This window comes from Geospiza fortis, unplaced genomic scaffold (assembly GCF_000277835.1).
Source record: "Geospiza fortis unplaced genomic scaffold, GeoFor_1.0 scaffold204, whole genome shotgun sequence".
NCBI classification, from domain to species: Eukaryota; Metazoa; Chordata; class Aves; order Passeriformes; family Thraupidae; genus Geospiza; species Geospiza fortis.
Window position 1 is genome coordinate 399,031 of NW_005054505.1, and position 15,380 is coordinate 414,410.

General features: G+C 33.9%; 1 protein-coding gene across 4 annotated transcripts in view; it reads right to left on the minus strand.

Moving 5' to 3' along the window:
* Positions 1 to 15,380, minus strand: part of TAFA5 (TAFA chemokine like family member 5) — a 467,160-nt gene that overhangs the window by 237,492 nt on the left and 214,288 nt on the right. For all 4 annotated transcript variants that reach the window (XR_004082536.1, XM_031063460.1, XM_031063459.1 and 1 more), the window contains exon 2: positions 4,696 to 4,845. Coding sequence is in view for 3 of the 4 variants with exons in the window: in XM_031063460.1 (XP_030919320.1) it covers positions 4,696 to 4,845 (150 nt within the window). In the remaining variant the exon portion in view is untranslated. The remainder of the gene's footprint in view (positions 1 to 4,695; positions 4,846 to 15,380) is intronic.

Consider the following 15,380-nt stretch of genomic DNA (forward strand, 5'->3'; position numbering starts at 1 on the left):
ACAAAATCAATCAATGCCAACCGAAAAGCATGCTAATCATAATGTAAGAACAACTTATATACACTAACATCCTATAGAAACCAATATTGCTACAATGCTTTCAAAAGCAATTAAATATTACTAAAACTCTAAAAAGTAAAAAACAAACAAAAAACCAATCAAACCATACTTTGATTTGTAACAAAAGGTGTCTGAGCACTCTGAATTCACTTACCTGAGCTACAACTGTCCAAATTTAAGATTTTTGAATATTGGGATTGATCTCCTGGAATTTCTCATAGCACTTAGTGGACAAAAAAGTAACTGGTACTCAAATTCAGAGCATAAGAGTCTTCTAATCAAAGAATTCAGGTAAGCAAATTAATAATTGCCATCCCAATTTTCTCAGGCAAATAAACAAATTCTCTCATACCATTTTCTCTCTCATAAACAGTTTCTATTTTCTGAACAAAATTGCAATTTATGTCATTTATCTGTAAATATATATTCTACATAAGTACTGAAATCATTAGACATTTAATAGTTCTTTGCACACTTCTCAGGATACTGTCCTTGTATTCTAATAAATGCTTTGGCATAACAAATCTTTTCAGATTTATACAATTCTTGTGAAAGAGCACAAATCATGGGTGCATCTATCCACAAACTTTTATCAAAGACTTTTCATCACTTGCTTTAAAACAAATTTAAATTAGCAAAGGTACTGAACAAAACCAAAGAATAATTACTATCCAATCTCTCACTGGTTCCAGCTTAAAAACTAATGAAGCTTAACTGACACACAGGGAAATTACAGTGGTGATAAACCAGATGCTATGTTGAAATAAAATATCTTATCAAATTAATCCAACTGAGGTCATTGCTATGGAATTTGATCTCAAAAATGGGACCAGGGAACACCAGTTGCAAATAAAAATAATATAATGAAAAGTGCAGGCAAACCACTGTCATAATATCACAAACCCTACAGTCATGAATAAAAATTACATCATAACAAAACATACCAAATATACATTATGACTCTGTGGGTGTAGAAATGAAGCAATCAACACTAAATCAAGCTTTAAATCAGGGTGAATATCAATGCCATTTTTTCAGAATACATTAGCAATCTGCCATAGTTAAAGACTGCTAGAAAAAATCAAATCAACCTTCTCCATCATATGGAAATATTTCAAGAAAATCTCTGTTCTTCATCTACTGCTCAGACCAAGTTTTAAACACTCTATTTCCATTTCTAAGAACTCCAGTTTTATCTATCTGACATTCATTGTGTTTCCTTTTTTAGGAAAAACCCTCAGTGATACAGCAGTTGAAAGCAGAGTGGATTTTGATAATCAACTCAGGACTTACTCTAAGAGCGATGTTGACAAGTGCAATCTCACCCAATGTTTGTAAAGTTTAAGAGCCCTTAAATTACCTACTCCTTTTGCTGCAAGAATTGACACTTGCATTTCAAAGCTCCAGGAAATATACTACACAACTGAATATATTCTAAGGTACTTCTCTCCACTGAACATTGTAAAAATGGTAGCAAGGTAGAGTACAATCCATTTTAAGGTTGTAAAAATTACCAGCTTTGACACTGAATTCTTAAACCACTCTCTTGCTAGAAGATGCAACATAATTGTTTGCTAATATTTTCTCACTATTGGGTTAGCAGGTCACACTTACTATGCCTGCACGCTTCACATATGACTTTGCATTAAAGGTCTAAGGTCCACCTTCACTTTAGACATAATCTCTTCAAAATCAAGACTATATAAAGAATGAAATGGACCAAATTATTGAGGGTTTTTTTGACATCAAAAATGAAATGTCAAATAGCAATTATGTACTTAACATCAACTATAATATAAATGAAGAAAAATTTGCAAAAGTACATCCTACATCCTATTTAAGAAAGCTCAGGGAAGGATTTGTTTGAAAAAATGGGATTCTTTATCATAAAAAAACAAACAACAACAACAAAAAAACAACCCAGCAATTATGTTTGGTTGTTACATTCCTAAACCAGAAGTGTTTGACTTAATATTGGAGACAAAACCAGCTTTCTGCTACATAATTTTATGTAGCATTCATGTAATGTTCAGAATAAAGCTTTAAGTAGTTGTGTTTGAAAAAACTTACTCCAGAAATGTGTATAAAAATATGGAAGAATTCAGTGTTAATTCCTTAAACTATGAACCTGGTAAATTCACAGATGGATACTTGTCAGTCAGCGGCAAATTTATCTGCCAGCTTTACTTGCAAGCAGGTTAGAGACAAGATAAAATGCTTGTTTATTCTTTCCTATATAATTTTGTTGAAGTTATGTAAAACTACTTTTTTAACTTCATTCATGAAAAAAACCTACAGATCAAAGGTTTGATTTTTGCCTTCATTTTAGTCTGCAAACTTGATATACAGTTCTAGGTATTACTAACCTTTTTGAGCTCTGATTACAAAACATCCCAAACAGTGCTGAGGAACATAAAGTAGCATGTCCTACATATCTTGTAGCTATTCTTAGCAAACGGCTCAACATCCTAATTATAAACATTTCAGAAAAAAATGTTATTATATCTTAATATGTCACAGAATCAAAGAATATCAGGTAGGAAGGGAACCTCAAGGATCATCTGGTCCAACATTTTTAGGCAAAAATGCCAGTCTAGATGAAATAGCCCAGCACCCTGTCCAATTGAATTTTAAGTGTACAATACTGGGGAATCCACCAGTTTCCTGAGGTGTTTGAAAAGATGCTTTTTTTCATTTTGAAAAATTACCATTTTATGTCTAATTGGAATATCCACAGAAGAAACTTGTACCCATTATCCCTCATGTTTTCCAGCTTTAAAAAAAATAATTATGGTATTTAGACACAAATGTTAAAGGGAAGCTTTATTTTTCAACTGATGAACTTCCCACTTATTTTTCAAATGTGAATTATCACAAAAAGAACCTTCTCTGACTACATGATCTCAAACCATGGATCCGGTCATTCAGTTCTCTGGTTTCATAGAATGATGATCAAGCACATTGAAAGCACAAGAAGAATTTGAAAGAGACTTTCTTCATGAGTTTCCCCCAATAAATAAGTAAAGAAAGAAAAAATATTTTCAAATATCAAATTAACTCAAACTTCCATATTTTGAAAACAATCTAATGTAATAATCAAAGGATGAAGTGCAGTCATGTCTTAGTGACATTTACATTCCAGCTAAGTTTCATCTTAAGACACTCACAGGCGTATCAAAGCAAGGCAGAAAAACAGTGTGTAACAGAGAGTGATATATCTGACTTATCCTAGGGAGTTAAGATGAGACAAATTACTCTGAGAAGGTCCATTTTGCTCTTTATTGGGCATAAAGAAAATCTGGAGTTGCTAGCAGCTACCTTTGGATACCCAAGTTACAGCAAATCAATCTAACCATAGGCCAAAACTGACTGACAAAAATTATATTTTGTTCCCAGCTGGTGCAAAATTCTTTTTTTTCTTGCTTAGAACTTTGCTGTTTTAAAATAGGAAACATGTGTTGAATATTTTCATTGGTAGTATGCATTTTTCCTAATGTTGCAACCATAAATGACACAATAAAATCATTCCTTTCTTAAGCAATTATATCTTATGATCTAACAATAAAACATGAAAGGAGAACTACTGGATATAGTATTATATTATGAAAGAGACAGCTAAGAAACTATCTTACAGAATTAGAAAAACAGTGAAAGAAAAATGCAAAAATAGAATGTGCATGATGTTCTTTATTTAGCTTTGTGGGTTGGCTCTGAAATCTCCTTTTGAGCTGTCTTTGATAATCACTGGTAAGACCAAATTCTGAGGCAACAGTAGGGTGTTCTCCATAATATTTTTATTTGAGGACTGAAACCAGCCAGTATTCAAAGCTAATCCATATTTATTATAGTTCTATACACAAGCATTTTTTTTTTTTTACTTCTGTTAATGGGGACTAGATCAAAACATATAATTCTACATCATTATTTTCAACATGTCTCCAATTTCATTTTTAATATTAATGTTTGCTAAAAGCCCTGCAAGGCAGACCTCTCTTGAAGACTCTCCCACTGTTAACATACCAGAGAATTTCATTTGTCTCAAAATATTATTTCAAAGTGAAACATTTTCATACCTCCCTATATGTGAGCAGCTCTCTAGCTACATGCTATCAGTGCATCTGCAGTGAATCATACAGAATAGCATTTTAAAGAGAGAAGAAATACCGGACATGTGATGTACATTCAGATACTGTATTCCAATTATAGCATCAGTGCTTTCTTCAACAGCATTAAATATCACACAGGAGCAGTCACATTAGCCTCCCAGTGGCATAAGACCTTTGAGGCTTGCTTGCTGCATTTTTTCAATGTCTTAAGGAATAAAAAATAGAGGAAAAAAGAATGCTATTTCACTGCTGATTCTGTAATCACATGCAGAATATAACAGCACCATGCCCTTAACATTCAACTGCCTATCAAGTTAAAACAAAAGTGAAATTTCCAATGAAAAAAATGTAATTGAAATATCTATACTATTAGTCAGTATTACCCTTTGGTTGAATTTCAATGCTTTTGCCGTTGTTAGTTGGGAAACATGAAAATTTCTTCTATAGAGTTTTTATGGTTTCTTGGGGGTTTTTTTTGTGAGACACAACCCTTATATTGGCAGACACTGAATAGATTTTTGCTTCTTACCATCAACACATGCTGGCCTTGCTCTTGTTGTACCGGCAATCTGTCCTTTTTTACATGCACAGCGAGCTGTTTGTCGGGCTATAGTCCTTCGGGGCTGACTGCTATCTCTGTCCAAAGTAACAATCTCACATGTACCTGCAGCCAGTTGACCTGGAAAAAAAACCAGTAACAGGTACCAGAGTCACTGAATGCACTACAGGAAATCTATTACAGCCAAATAGAGCCACGGCCCTAAGTCACAGCAGACACTCCACAACAAATGGGCAGCCAGCCGATGGATATAATAAAACTGAGATGACATACAATTTTTCTTTGTGGTGGACATATGAAAACCCTGCACACTGGTTCTGTCAGAAAATAATTATTGTTCCGCAAAAGCCAGAGTTGAGGTTACACAGGTTACTTTTACTTATGTTGGCTAAGTAAAGGAAGAAACTTTCATGGCAATGGAATTTAAATGGTATGCTCTTTCCATCCTTTCAGAAAAGAAATTATAACGCATGAGGCAAATAAAAACTTCCCCAAATTTCCATGAATACAATGAAGTCCTAACTGCTTTGTGTGCTGCTTTTGAAGAAAACAGCCTTTCAAAGCGTGCCCACATTTGACGAACTGTCAGTCCTTTGGCTCTTGCTTCATCTAAACTGAAAGGTAATTAATTCTCTTCCTGACTCATCTTTGATGTAGCTGCTGTTTTTTTTCCTTTTGATAAATTTACTATGTAACTGTCAAATGTCTTAAATGACACCACACCCTTAGCTCAGTAATTACTTCCTTTTAATTGACTTGTCCAATATAGGTAGCTTTTCCTAAGTACTAAAGAAATCCACACCACCTAATTCTGAATTTGGACTATGCTATGAGAAACAAACAAAAAAAAAATCCAAAAAAATTATTTTATGAATAATATTAGTTTGAAGTTAATGTTATACTTTTAAAGCAACGCACTTCCTCTGGTACAACCAATAGTAGGCTAGCAGAATACCAAAATATTACCTTTTACAGGCAGGAAAGATACATTCTTGAATTTCAATGTGTGGAAAGACCAAAAAAAAATCCCCAACTAATACTTTGCATTACATACAATTTTGGGGTTTATAGTGCAGTAGTAAACATGTGCAACACCATCTGCAAATCACAAGCTTTCCATGTTTCAGTTTTTATTAAAAAAAAAAAAGAAAAATTCCATACTGTTTTTAGAAAAAAATGCAGTTTAAATAATAGTTACAGTGAATCATTTTATGCTGTGGAAATAAAATAGAAAAAACCAAAAAATTCTATTATAACATCAAAACTAAAAAAATAAAACCAAATCAACCTGAAATAGATATGAATGCCCTTTAAGTCAAAAGGTGCAATGCTATTTTTCTATGCTTTCTTTTTTCATTCAGAATACAAGTTTACCCAGTCTATTCTTCTCAAAAGCAGTTAAAATGCTTGTTGTGTGGAACAGCAAAGTAGTGCAGACTATCATCAGCGCTGTGTCTCGTTCACTGCTAAGACACCGAAATTTTATGTTACTGTGACTCTTACACTGCAGTGAATTACAAAATGACAAAAATTAAGATCTCAAAGATGGGTGTGGAACAAGGTACTACAAATTCTTGCAAATATATGACATATGTAAGTAATATACATGAGGCACTTATAAACACATATATTATATTCACAATAGTGAACATTATCTCCCCAGTGTTTAATGGCTGCTGGCAACTGTACTCATAAGCTATGGTCAGTCTTGTGTTTCTACTCTTTTCCACTCAGTCTGTTAATAAAAATATCTTAGGATAAACATATTAATTAGAGGACTTCACTTTGTTATATGCTGCTTTTTTTCTTTATTCATTCAAAAATATTGGATTAGATGCAAAGGTTTAGCAAGAAAGATAGTGGCACATAATTTTCTAGAAAAAGACAAGAGAGATCCTGCTACACTCAAACAGGTTGAACTGAAAAAAAGAAAAAAACCCAACAAATCATTTGCCTTGGCGCTAACATATTTCATTCTGGGTTGTCGGAGATGTATTGCTCCTAAGGAATATAGCTGTCTTGGTAGATCATGTGAAAAAAAAAGATAATCAGAAATGTATTTAGATCCTGATGCCTTAGGCCACAAAAAAGTGGAAGCGTAAGTAAGACATGTAAGTGTACAGCTTTCCATACTCTCAACTATCCATGAGTCTATTTCTTTCATTAAAAGCTATGATAAATCATACAATCTAGGCAAATAATTGTATAAAATCTCATTTCAGAGGAAAGGAACCAGACTTACAGCACAGTGAAGGCAAATAATGACTGTACTCAGAGAATAAAAACAATGAAGCTCTATGTCAAGATAATTTGTGAAGGCAATGAGATTTCCAGGGACTGCAAGCAATGAGTATCAATAAGAACAGCTAATGGTATTTTCTGCTTTTGGACCTGTAGAATTTTAGTTCTGCTTTGGTTTTCAGAAATGATAATTTCTTCCAGGCATAGTAACCTAATTTTCTCTATGAATTTTGAAAACTAGGATACCTACACAAGAGTAATTGCTATACAATTTTGTCTGTTGCTTTTATTTTTTCTATGGCAGAAGAAAATTGTACGCTGTTGTAGAGGTATAGGAGCTCTTACATATATGACATAAATATTTCTTCCCGATTGTGTCACAGGCTGCAAAGATTGCAAGCATATTAAGCACTGCAGCAGAGAGCACATCCAGTGTTACTTGACTTTAGATGGCTGTAAAGCATGAAATGTATTAGCTAAGGTTATGGAAGGCCATCTCCAGAGAGAGAGTCATCCTGGTGTAAAACATGTCCTCTCTGTCTTTCATTAGGTAGAGGGTAAGTCTACAAAGTACACTTAGATGACTTGTGCTACATTGGCTTTTTAGCAATTTAATCTAGAAATATAAGGTACAAAGTAATGGAACTAAATGAATATGCTTCTTGCAAGTACTGAATTGCAAAAATTAGGACGCCTTTCATTTTCAGGGAAGTTAACACAGTGACCTCTTTCAGAGATGTTAATAAAAAAAGGCTGTTCATCGGTGAGCCTCTGAACATGCTCCACTTCACTCCTAAAGCCAGAGAAGAAATCTCAAGACAGCAATGGCTGGAGTTTCACTGGAGCTTTTCCAGTTGAGAGATTAAGAGCCACAGTCCATGAACAGTCATAAAGGCTCCACAGTTCCATATTTTCTCTATGTATTTGCAACACGCAAAGCAACTCACCACCCTCCAACCTAAACAAAATAATCTTGGTGGGAAAAAAATACAAACATCATTAAAGAATCGAGTCATACTAGCCTTGTCTAAAAGTTTTCTTCCAAGAAAATTTTGGGGTTTACTGTTTTATGAACCAAACGTGAGGATTATTTCAAAAGTACCATAAAACTTGAGCTTCCCAAGTTAATTAGTAGATATTTCTTTGTTATTGCTATTGTTATTAAATATATGTATGTAAATATGTTAAATATATCTTTTATAATTTCAATCCAAGAGTTAAGACCTCACTGGCAATTTTTTTTTATTTTGTGTTGTCACCATCTGATTACCAAACAGAGAAAAGTTTCAGTTCTTTAATGCTGTTTTATAGTGCAGAACTGCATTCTTAAAATGCCAGTAGGTCTCTCCCCACTCTCTCCCACCACAAACACAAATGCTTCTATATGGAATTATTTCAGAAAAAGGGAAAAAACACAGGATTCTGAATTAAAAATGCAAGTCAAAGTAAACAAAAATAAAAAAATTCACAACTACTAAAATTTTAACTAAAACAGGACTGTGCTCTTGGCTTGTATCTTGAAATTGTTTACAGTAACTGCTGTATACATCACTTTTTTTAGTTTTTTTCTAAATGAAATCCATTTGTGATCAGTCTTCAAACTATTCTTCACGAGATTTTCATGGAAGTGTAGGAATCATGACTATAGGCATATATATTTAGCAAATGTGTAGGAAATATCTCAAGATAAAAAGAGCATATTTTTAAAAGATCTTTAGTACTTGCATTCTTGAAATAAAATAATTTCTTATTGAAAAGCTTAAGAACAGAGGGCATTTTTCATGTTTACCACTAAGACTCTTCTGTAAACTAAATGTCATTGTTGAAAGAACAAAGATTTTGAAAGATCTATATTTTCTGCAATAGTTAAAAGCCTTAAATAGTAGATATATTTGTATTACATGGAGGGTACTTGGGATAATATTTTAATTTTCTGTGGCTAAAAAATTATTTCTTTAACTAATTATCAACATTAACTACAGAAATCCAGTTACAGATTTTTTAAAAATTTATGCTTATTGTAAAGCTGAAGACTACCTTTAATTCATTTAAAGAAACAAAATTAAATTATGAATTAATGTACAGTACAGTGAAAGTAAGTCTTGATCTAAATATACAGATTTTTCCAGGAGTTTAGATTTCATGCTCATACAGAAAACCTACTTGTGATTTGTACATGCAGGCTTATATTATAGTTTCAGTGAACAATTTTTCCATGCATCACCAATTTGATGCCTAGCAACACAAGCTCTTTTAGTTCAAAATGCATTAAGTTAGATGGTATTAAAATTCTTGGCTGGATTCAGATATGCTTTTGTAAGTGAACACAATGCAGGAGTTGTTTCAAAATCAGATCATAGGAATACATTCAGTAGTTTTCTATTACAATATTGAAGTCTTTCTGACAACAGAGCCGTGCCAACTCCTGAGCAGAGCTGAGGATCAACAATTCCTACTGAAAGAAGGGGGAACTGAAGCACTTAGTGTCACTCATTATCTGCAGTTTGACATTAACCTGAGTAAAAAATATTTAAATATAATTAAATTTAAAATATAAAAAGCATATGTTTAAGTGGAACTCAATTTTTGTCATATATCCTTCCCCAAAGAAAATATCCTGAAAGAAGATCTCTTACACCGAACATGATCCAATTCCAGACAGTCCAATTACTTTTTCTTTTTAAACTTTAGTTCATAATGAGGTAGATTATGGCAAGGAGTTGGTTTTCCTCAAAGAACTACACTCATGTTTAAGCTGCAATAATAGAATTTGTGAAAATCCAACTGCAATTAAATAAAAACAGGTTCTATGATGCTTCTGGGGAAAAAAAAGTATTTAAAATAAAGTAATAAAATAAATAAGAGCAGAAATGATCAGCGCCATTTGAGAATAACCATCAAATAAGAATATTGTTTCCATAGTTAACTTATGTGATACAAGGGCATTTCAAATTTTTAATATATTACATTTAAGGAAATAAGCTATTTCCCTTTCCTCTTTTCAAAGTCAGTGACATTAAAAGCATTTCTTACCAAGATGTTTCATGTATCATTTTGGACCTTATATTCATTTCATTGAAATAAATATTGTGTCTGTTTAAGTAACAAGGCTACACAAAACAATTCTTCATGCTAGTAGAATTAGACAACCTGTTTAAAACAGTCTTCACCAGTTTTTCTTGAGGGTATGATTATGTTGTCAGTGGAAGACAAGACCGATGAAACAAAAAACTAATTAATTTAGATAATCCTAATCTATTGGTGTAACAGTAAAGTAAAAAGCAATAGTTTTTCCAGAAGGTTCCTTACATTTACTTCATTACAGCTTCAGAGCTATACTTGATGAGAGTCAACATTACAATGTGACCTTTGTAACTTCTCAATCTTAAAAGAAGTGATTTTGAATTTTAGTGGTATTAAAGAAGAAGATGTGTCTTAAAAGGTGTGGCTTGAGTGCCCATTTTATGAAGAAAAAAATCACTGTAGAACTTAATTGGTAAAATTTATGAATAATGAGAAAAATATGATTAATGCCTTCTCCTTTAAATACTTCGTTTAAATATTTTTCAGAGTTCCACTGCAATGAAACAGTATATTATGTCCCCCTAGTAATTACTAATCTTACTGCAATTTTCAGACTACCACTTAGCCATCTCAAGCACATAAACAGCACAGACATTAGGAAAATAGTTTTCAGCTCCTCCATTCTGAAATAAGCAGTAAATTTTAATTAAGATAGATCTTAGTCTTCTAAGTAGTTGCACAGGAAAGAAAATCAAGTCTGTGGAGATTCAAGATACATTCAGGGCCCATTTTGAGATTTCATTTTTTCCCAGATAAGAGTAATGTCCTAACTTATTGCACCTGATACTGCTATTGCATGTAATTGCTTAATGTTTTGTTGTATAATTAAGAATAATTTCCCCTCTATCTGACTATAAAAAACACTAGAGAAAGAAAAATAAATGTAAAACCCAACTGCAGTAAAAACAAACTGCAAGATTTCAGATTCCAAATGGGATTCTCAATCAGAATTGGTACACAAAGGGGGATTCCAGACCAGAAAAAGATCAAAAAGTCAAGGATGTATGAATAAATATAGAAACAAGTCATTTGTACATAGGAACCTAGTTCTAACCAATTTTTTCTCCTTTGTTACTTTAAAACATATTTCATACTGCATATTAGAAATGACAAGGTGTTTGAGTCCTTTTTCTTTAGCTAAATTCTGCCTCTGTGTAAGTCAATGTGAACTGCAAATCTCAGCTCCACAGAGCTGCTCCAAGGAGGACCTGCAGCTCCAAGGGGTCAGTTAATTGCTTCTGGAGGCCTCGATTGGTTACAGAAAGGAAATAACTGCGGGAATTCTGGATTGAACAAAGCTTTGCTTATTTGCATAAACCAGGAAATGGCTGTTATTCTATTACTTTCCTAAAAATATTAAAAGATGTTTAAAAAAAGAAGGAAGAAAAAGAGGGGGGGGAAAAAAGCAAAAGGAAATTAAAATGAAAAAGAAAAATTAAGAAAAATAAAGAACAAGTGAAAAAAAGTCCTTCTATGTCTTTACCAGCCTCTACATGTAAAATAAACTTAGTCTGTTTATAAAATCAACATAATAGCCATAGGGGAAAAAATATTATTGGAGGGATGCTGATATTCCTCTTGAGAAAGACAGGAATAAAAAGCACAGGTTTGTCTAAAAAGCTACTGACATTTGTTGGAGCCAGAAGCTGTATGTCAGGAAGGAACAAGTCTGTTGTGTTAGCAAAATATGTCACTGCAGGGAGCATGAAATCAGTTTGAAAGAACATGCAGATAAAATCATATATCAGAAGTAGATATAAGGTAGCTGCTCAGGTAAAGAGTGTTTTTAGCTTCTCAGGCTTTCCTTGGCACTATCAAACCGTTATCCTAGGATTACCAATGAACAGCCTTTAAAAACTCATCATACAAGTAGCCATCCTACTTGTATCAAGGAATGCGCTGCAAGATTCTGAGTTCAGAAGGTGAGCAGGTTTTGGGTAAAATTTGGTCCAGTAAGGGCCGTGCAGGAAATAACTAACATACTGAAATTTTGTTTTATTGAATCCTGTTGATATGTCTCAGTCCTTAAACTACAAAAACAACAACCCCAAAGTCTAATTACCATCCACCAGGGACTAAGTTATGTCCTAAGCAAAAAGAACTGTGTCATTATTCCGTGCCTGTAGCAGGTTTCAAAACCTGAAGGCCAAAGTAGGCAGCTGAAGACAACTACCTAACACTATCCAGCCTTGTTAACATGCCATATGCTAACTCATACCTATGTATGAGTAAAAAATTCAAATTATGAAAATTTTCTGTCATTTTTGTAGGACAACTATTATCACAGTACATAACCTACTCTCCTGTTAAATAGGTCTAAATGATTTCTTTAAAATAAGGCTGTTTATTTTCATTACTGCCTGTAACATTACTCTTCCCTTTTCGCAAAAGACTATGACAAAAAAAACCCCTAAAACATCTTATTTCTAGTAATGGCACTGAAATGCAGTTGTTGTTTTGGTAATCTAGATGGCAGGCTTACCCTGAAGTCACTACATAGCAGACAAAGTGTTTTAGTAGCTAGGGCAATTATTTTGCCATCTTTTTTGTTTATGGAAAAGGTCCATAAACATTCTCCATCTAAAATAAAGTCTCTCAAGACATGGTTATGCTGCACTTGCTGTGAACATATAGGTACAACAGCTCACACATAACTACAGGGAAATATAAACTTATCTTAGGAACACAGCAAAAGTAAACTGGAAAAAATGAAAAGAAAAAAAAAAAAGGAAGCTCTGAAGTAGAGCAGTATCTGTATCCAAGAAGGAAACAAATTTCAACAATTTTTAATGCCTTACTATACCTGAGAAGAAGTAGTTCCACTGAAAATATATGACATTAATTAGAAGTATTATGGATGAATCCAAATATCCAAATCAGTCTCATGCTGGGAATCTTGAGCAGACAAAGGATCCTCAAGCCCAAAGCTCCAACAGGCAGAATTTGCATCTCTTGTAGTGTGTCTGCAGTGATCATAAAGGAGGAAGTTCATGGTGCATGTGTTCAACTAATCTTGATGCTAGCATGAGCGCTCAATTCAAGCACATCATCAGGACCAGAGCAGAACAGCTAGTACCTGCTGTGTCTGCTGTTTCTTCTTGCTTTTTTCTCCCTGCTGTCACTGTTCCCAGCAGAGCAGTTCCTCCACGTGTACAGCAGGGCACCAGGGAGGCCCTCACTCAGGGGCTCTGCTGAGCCCATGGCTACATTCAGCACGCAAACCCCACTACTGCAGATTCAGCACCAAGGTAAGAGTTAAAAAGACAGATATAGTAGAAAGAAATATGCCCTTTCTGTTAGGCTAATACAAAACTTCAGCTCCAACCAGAGGGAATGAACTTCAGACCAGGCTTCTTAACTGATTAATTTGAGTGATGGCTTTCAATTTAAAAGTTTGGGGACAGGGTTTTATGCAAGTGTGACAGAGAAGCATGAGTATGCTGGCTATTATTCTCAGATGTTCTGCAGACTTGGAGGAGTGATTTTCTATCTGGGCCAGCTTCACTGCTGCATTTTCCATTTTTATCTGTTTTGCTCAAAATGACTTATGAAACAGGTGCATGCCGAAATGAAAAGTTTTCATGGATAAAATCCATGATTTTTATATCCTTATTTCTAGTCCTCCAAGAATATAACCATTTATGGGATAAGATTCTCTTCTGCACAACTCAGAGGAGGGTGTCAGAAAAAGAGTTTTTAAGTTGCTCATGTATCCAAGGCTACCCAAAGAGAGAGTAGTTAACGAGGACGACTGTCATCCCACCCACCTTTACCAATCAGTAAAGAGCTCAAGATTAGAGACACACACAGTATCTCCTCCTGTGTCCCACTAACCAGGAATAATACCTTCCATTTACACACCTAAGTGTTCAACCATTGCACACTCACAGCTCCATTATTTCAACTCTACAACATACAGAGGGGCTCCTGCTTAAAGAAAGTATGTCATGTATGTTCACACTAGTTGTAGAATTAATCTCAAATTACTGAAAACCTGAAAATATCTTAACTGTACAAATTCATTTTCTTCTGGACTTAGTGCCTGTAACATAAATACAAACAAATCTATTAACAGAAGCAAAAATTATATGGCATGATATATGTTCATATCATAAAAACAAATTTCACAAAGACTTTATACACTGATGACCTTTGAAAAAACTTTAAATTAACCTTTATTATTATTATAATTCCCTCTAAAGCAAGGTTCATCTTTTTATGTACTGCTTATCAGTTTTACTAGCTAATAAAAAGTTAAATTATGCCATCAATTTCCCAATGAATGCCTAATAAATAATACTTCCTTAGTTCAAGGTCTTTAATAAAAAGGAATAAAAATGAGGCCTGACACCATTTTGCTCAGTATTTTGATGAACTAAATTTGCTAATACTCATGGTGTATCATCATGAAATAAGTTTTCTAAGATGTAGAATAGACTGTAGTTAAGTTTTCTAAACACAAGCAAACTTGCATAAATTTAGGCACATACACACATACAGATATTCTTCACAGAAGGGTGTGTTGAGGATTATGCATTGAAGGCATTGCTTCTGATATTGACCATAAGATGTAAGCTATTTTCCATGGCTCCTCACACAATGCTCTTATACTAATAACACAGAGTAGATCATTAAGCCTGCTCTTTATCATCCCATAGTCAATGGTGCAATATCTTTACTTTAAAATATACAACTCTAAGTCCAACCCAGAGAAAAAATTCATAGCAGAAACTACCTGTGTAAGACTTCCTACTTCTTACTAAGGGAATGCAAAAATAAAAAAGGCCAGGTCTGAGTCTGGTGTTGGTTATACTTAGCATTGTTTGTTCCCATCTACCTGCTAGAACTTTTACACCACAGTGCTGACTGTAGACCATGTTTCAGTGCCCTGAGTGCATCTGGTAGATGATACTAAATTTTCCTCTTAAATTTGAGATTAAGTGCATCAGAAACCATTATAAGCTATATTCCATCTTTCATCAGCAAAGACTCTAATAAGAAAGCTAAGATTTGAGATTTGATCAACTCCACAGGTCACACTGAAGTAGCACCAACCGGAATTTTCTGGAGCAGAGGTCAAAAAGAAAACTCTCAAGGTAAAGAGCACTGAGTGTAACTAAATTATAACATTTTCCTCAAACAGAGGAAAAGCTGAGGGAAAACTGTTAAGATAATGGAGAAGCATTAGCATTTTCTGCCTTCCTATTGGTGAGTATATTTCAGTTTAGATCAGTGGTACTGATATTGTGCTCCTGTGGTAATGGTACGTAAGCAGGAGAAAGTATAAAACTCACAGAGAGGAGAATGATCCCACAGGGATGAGTAACACA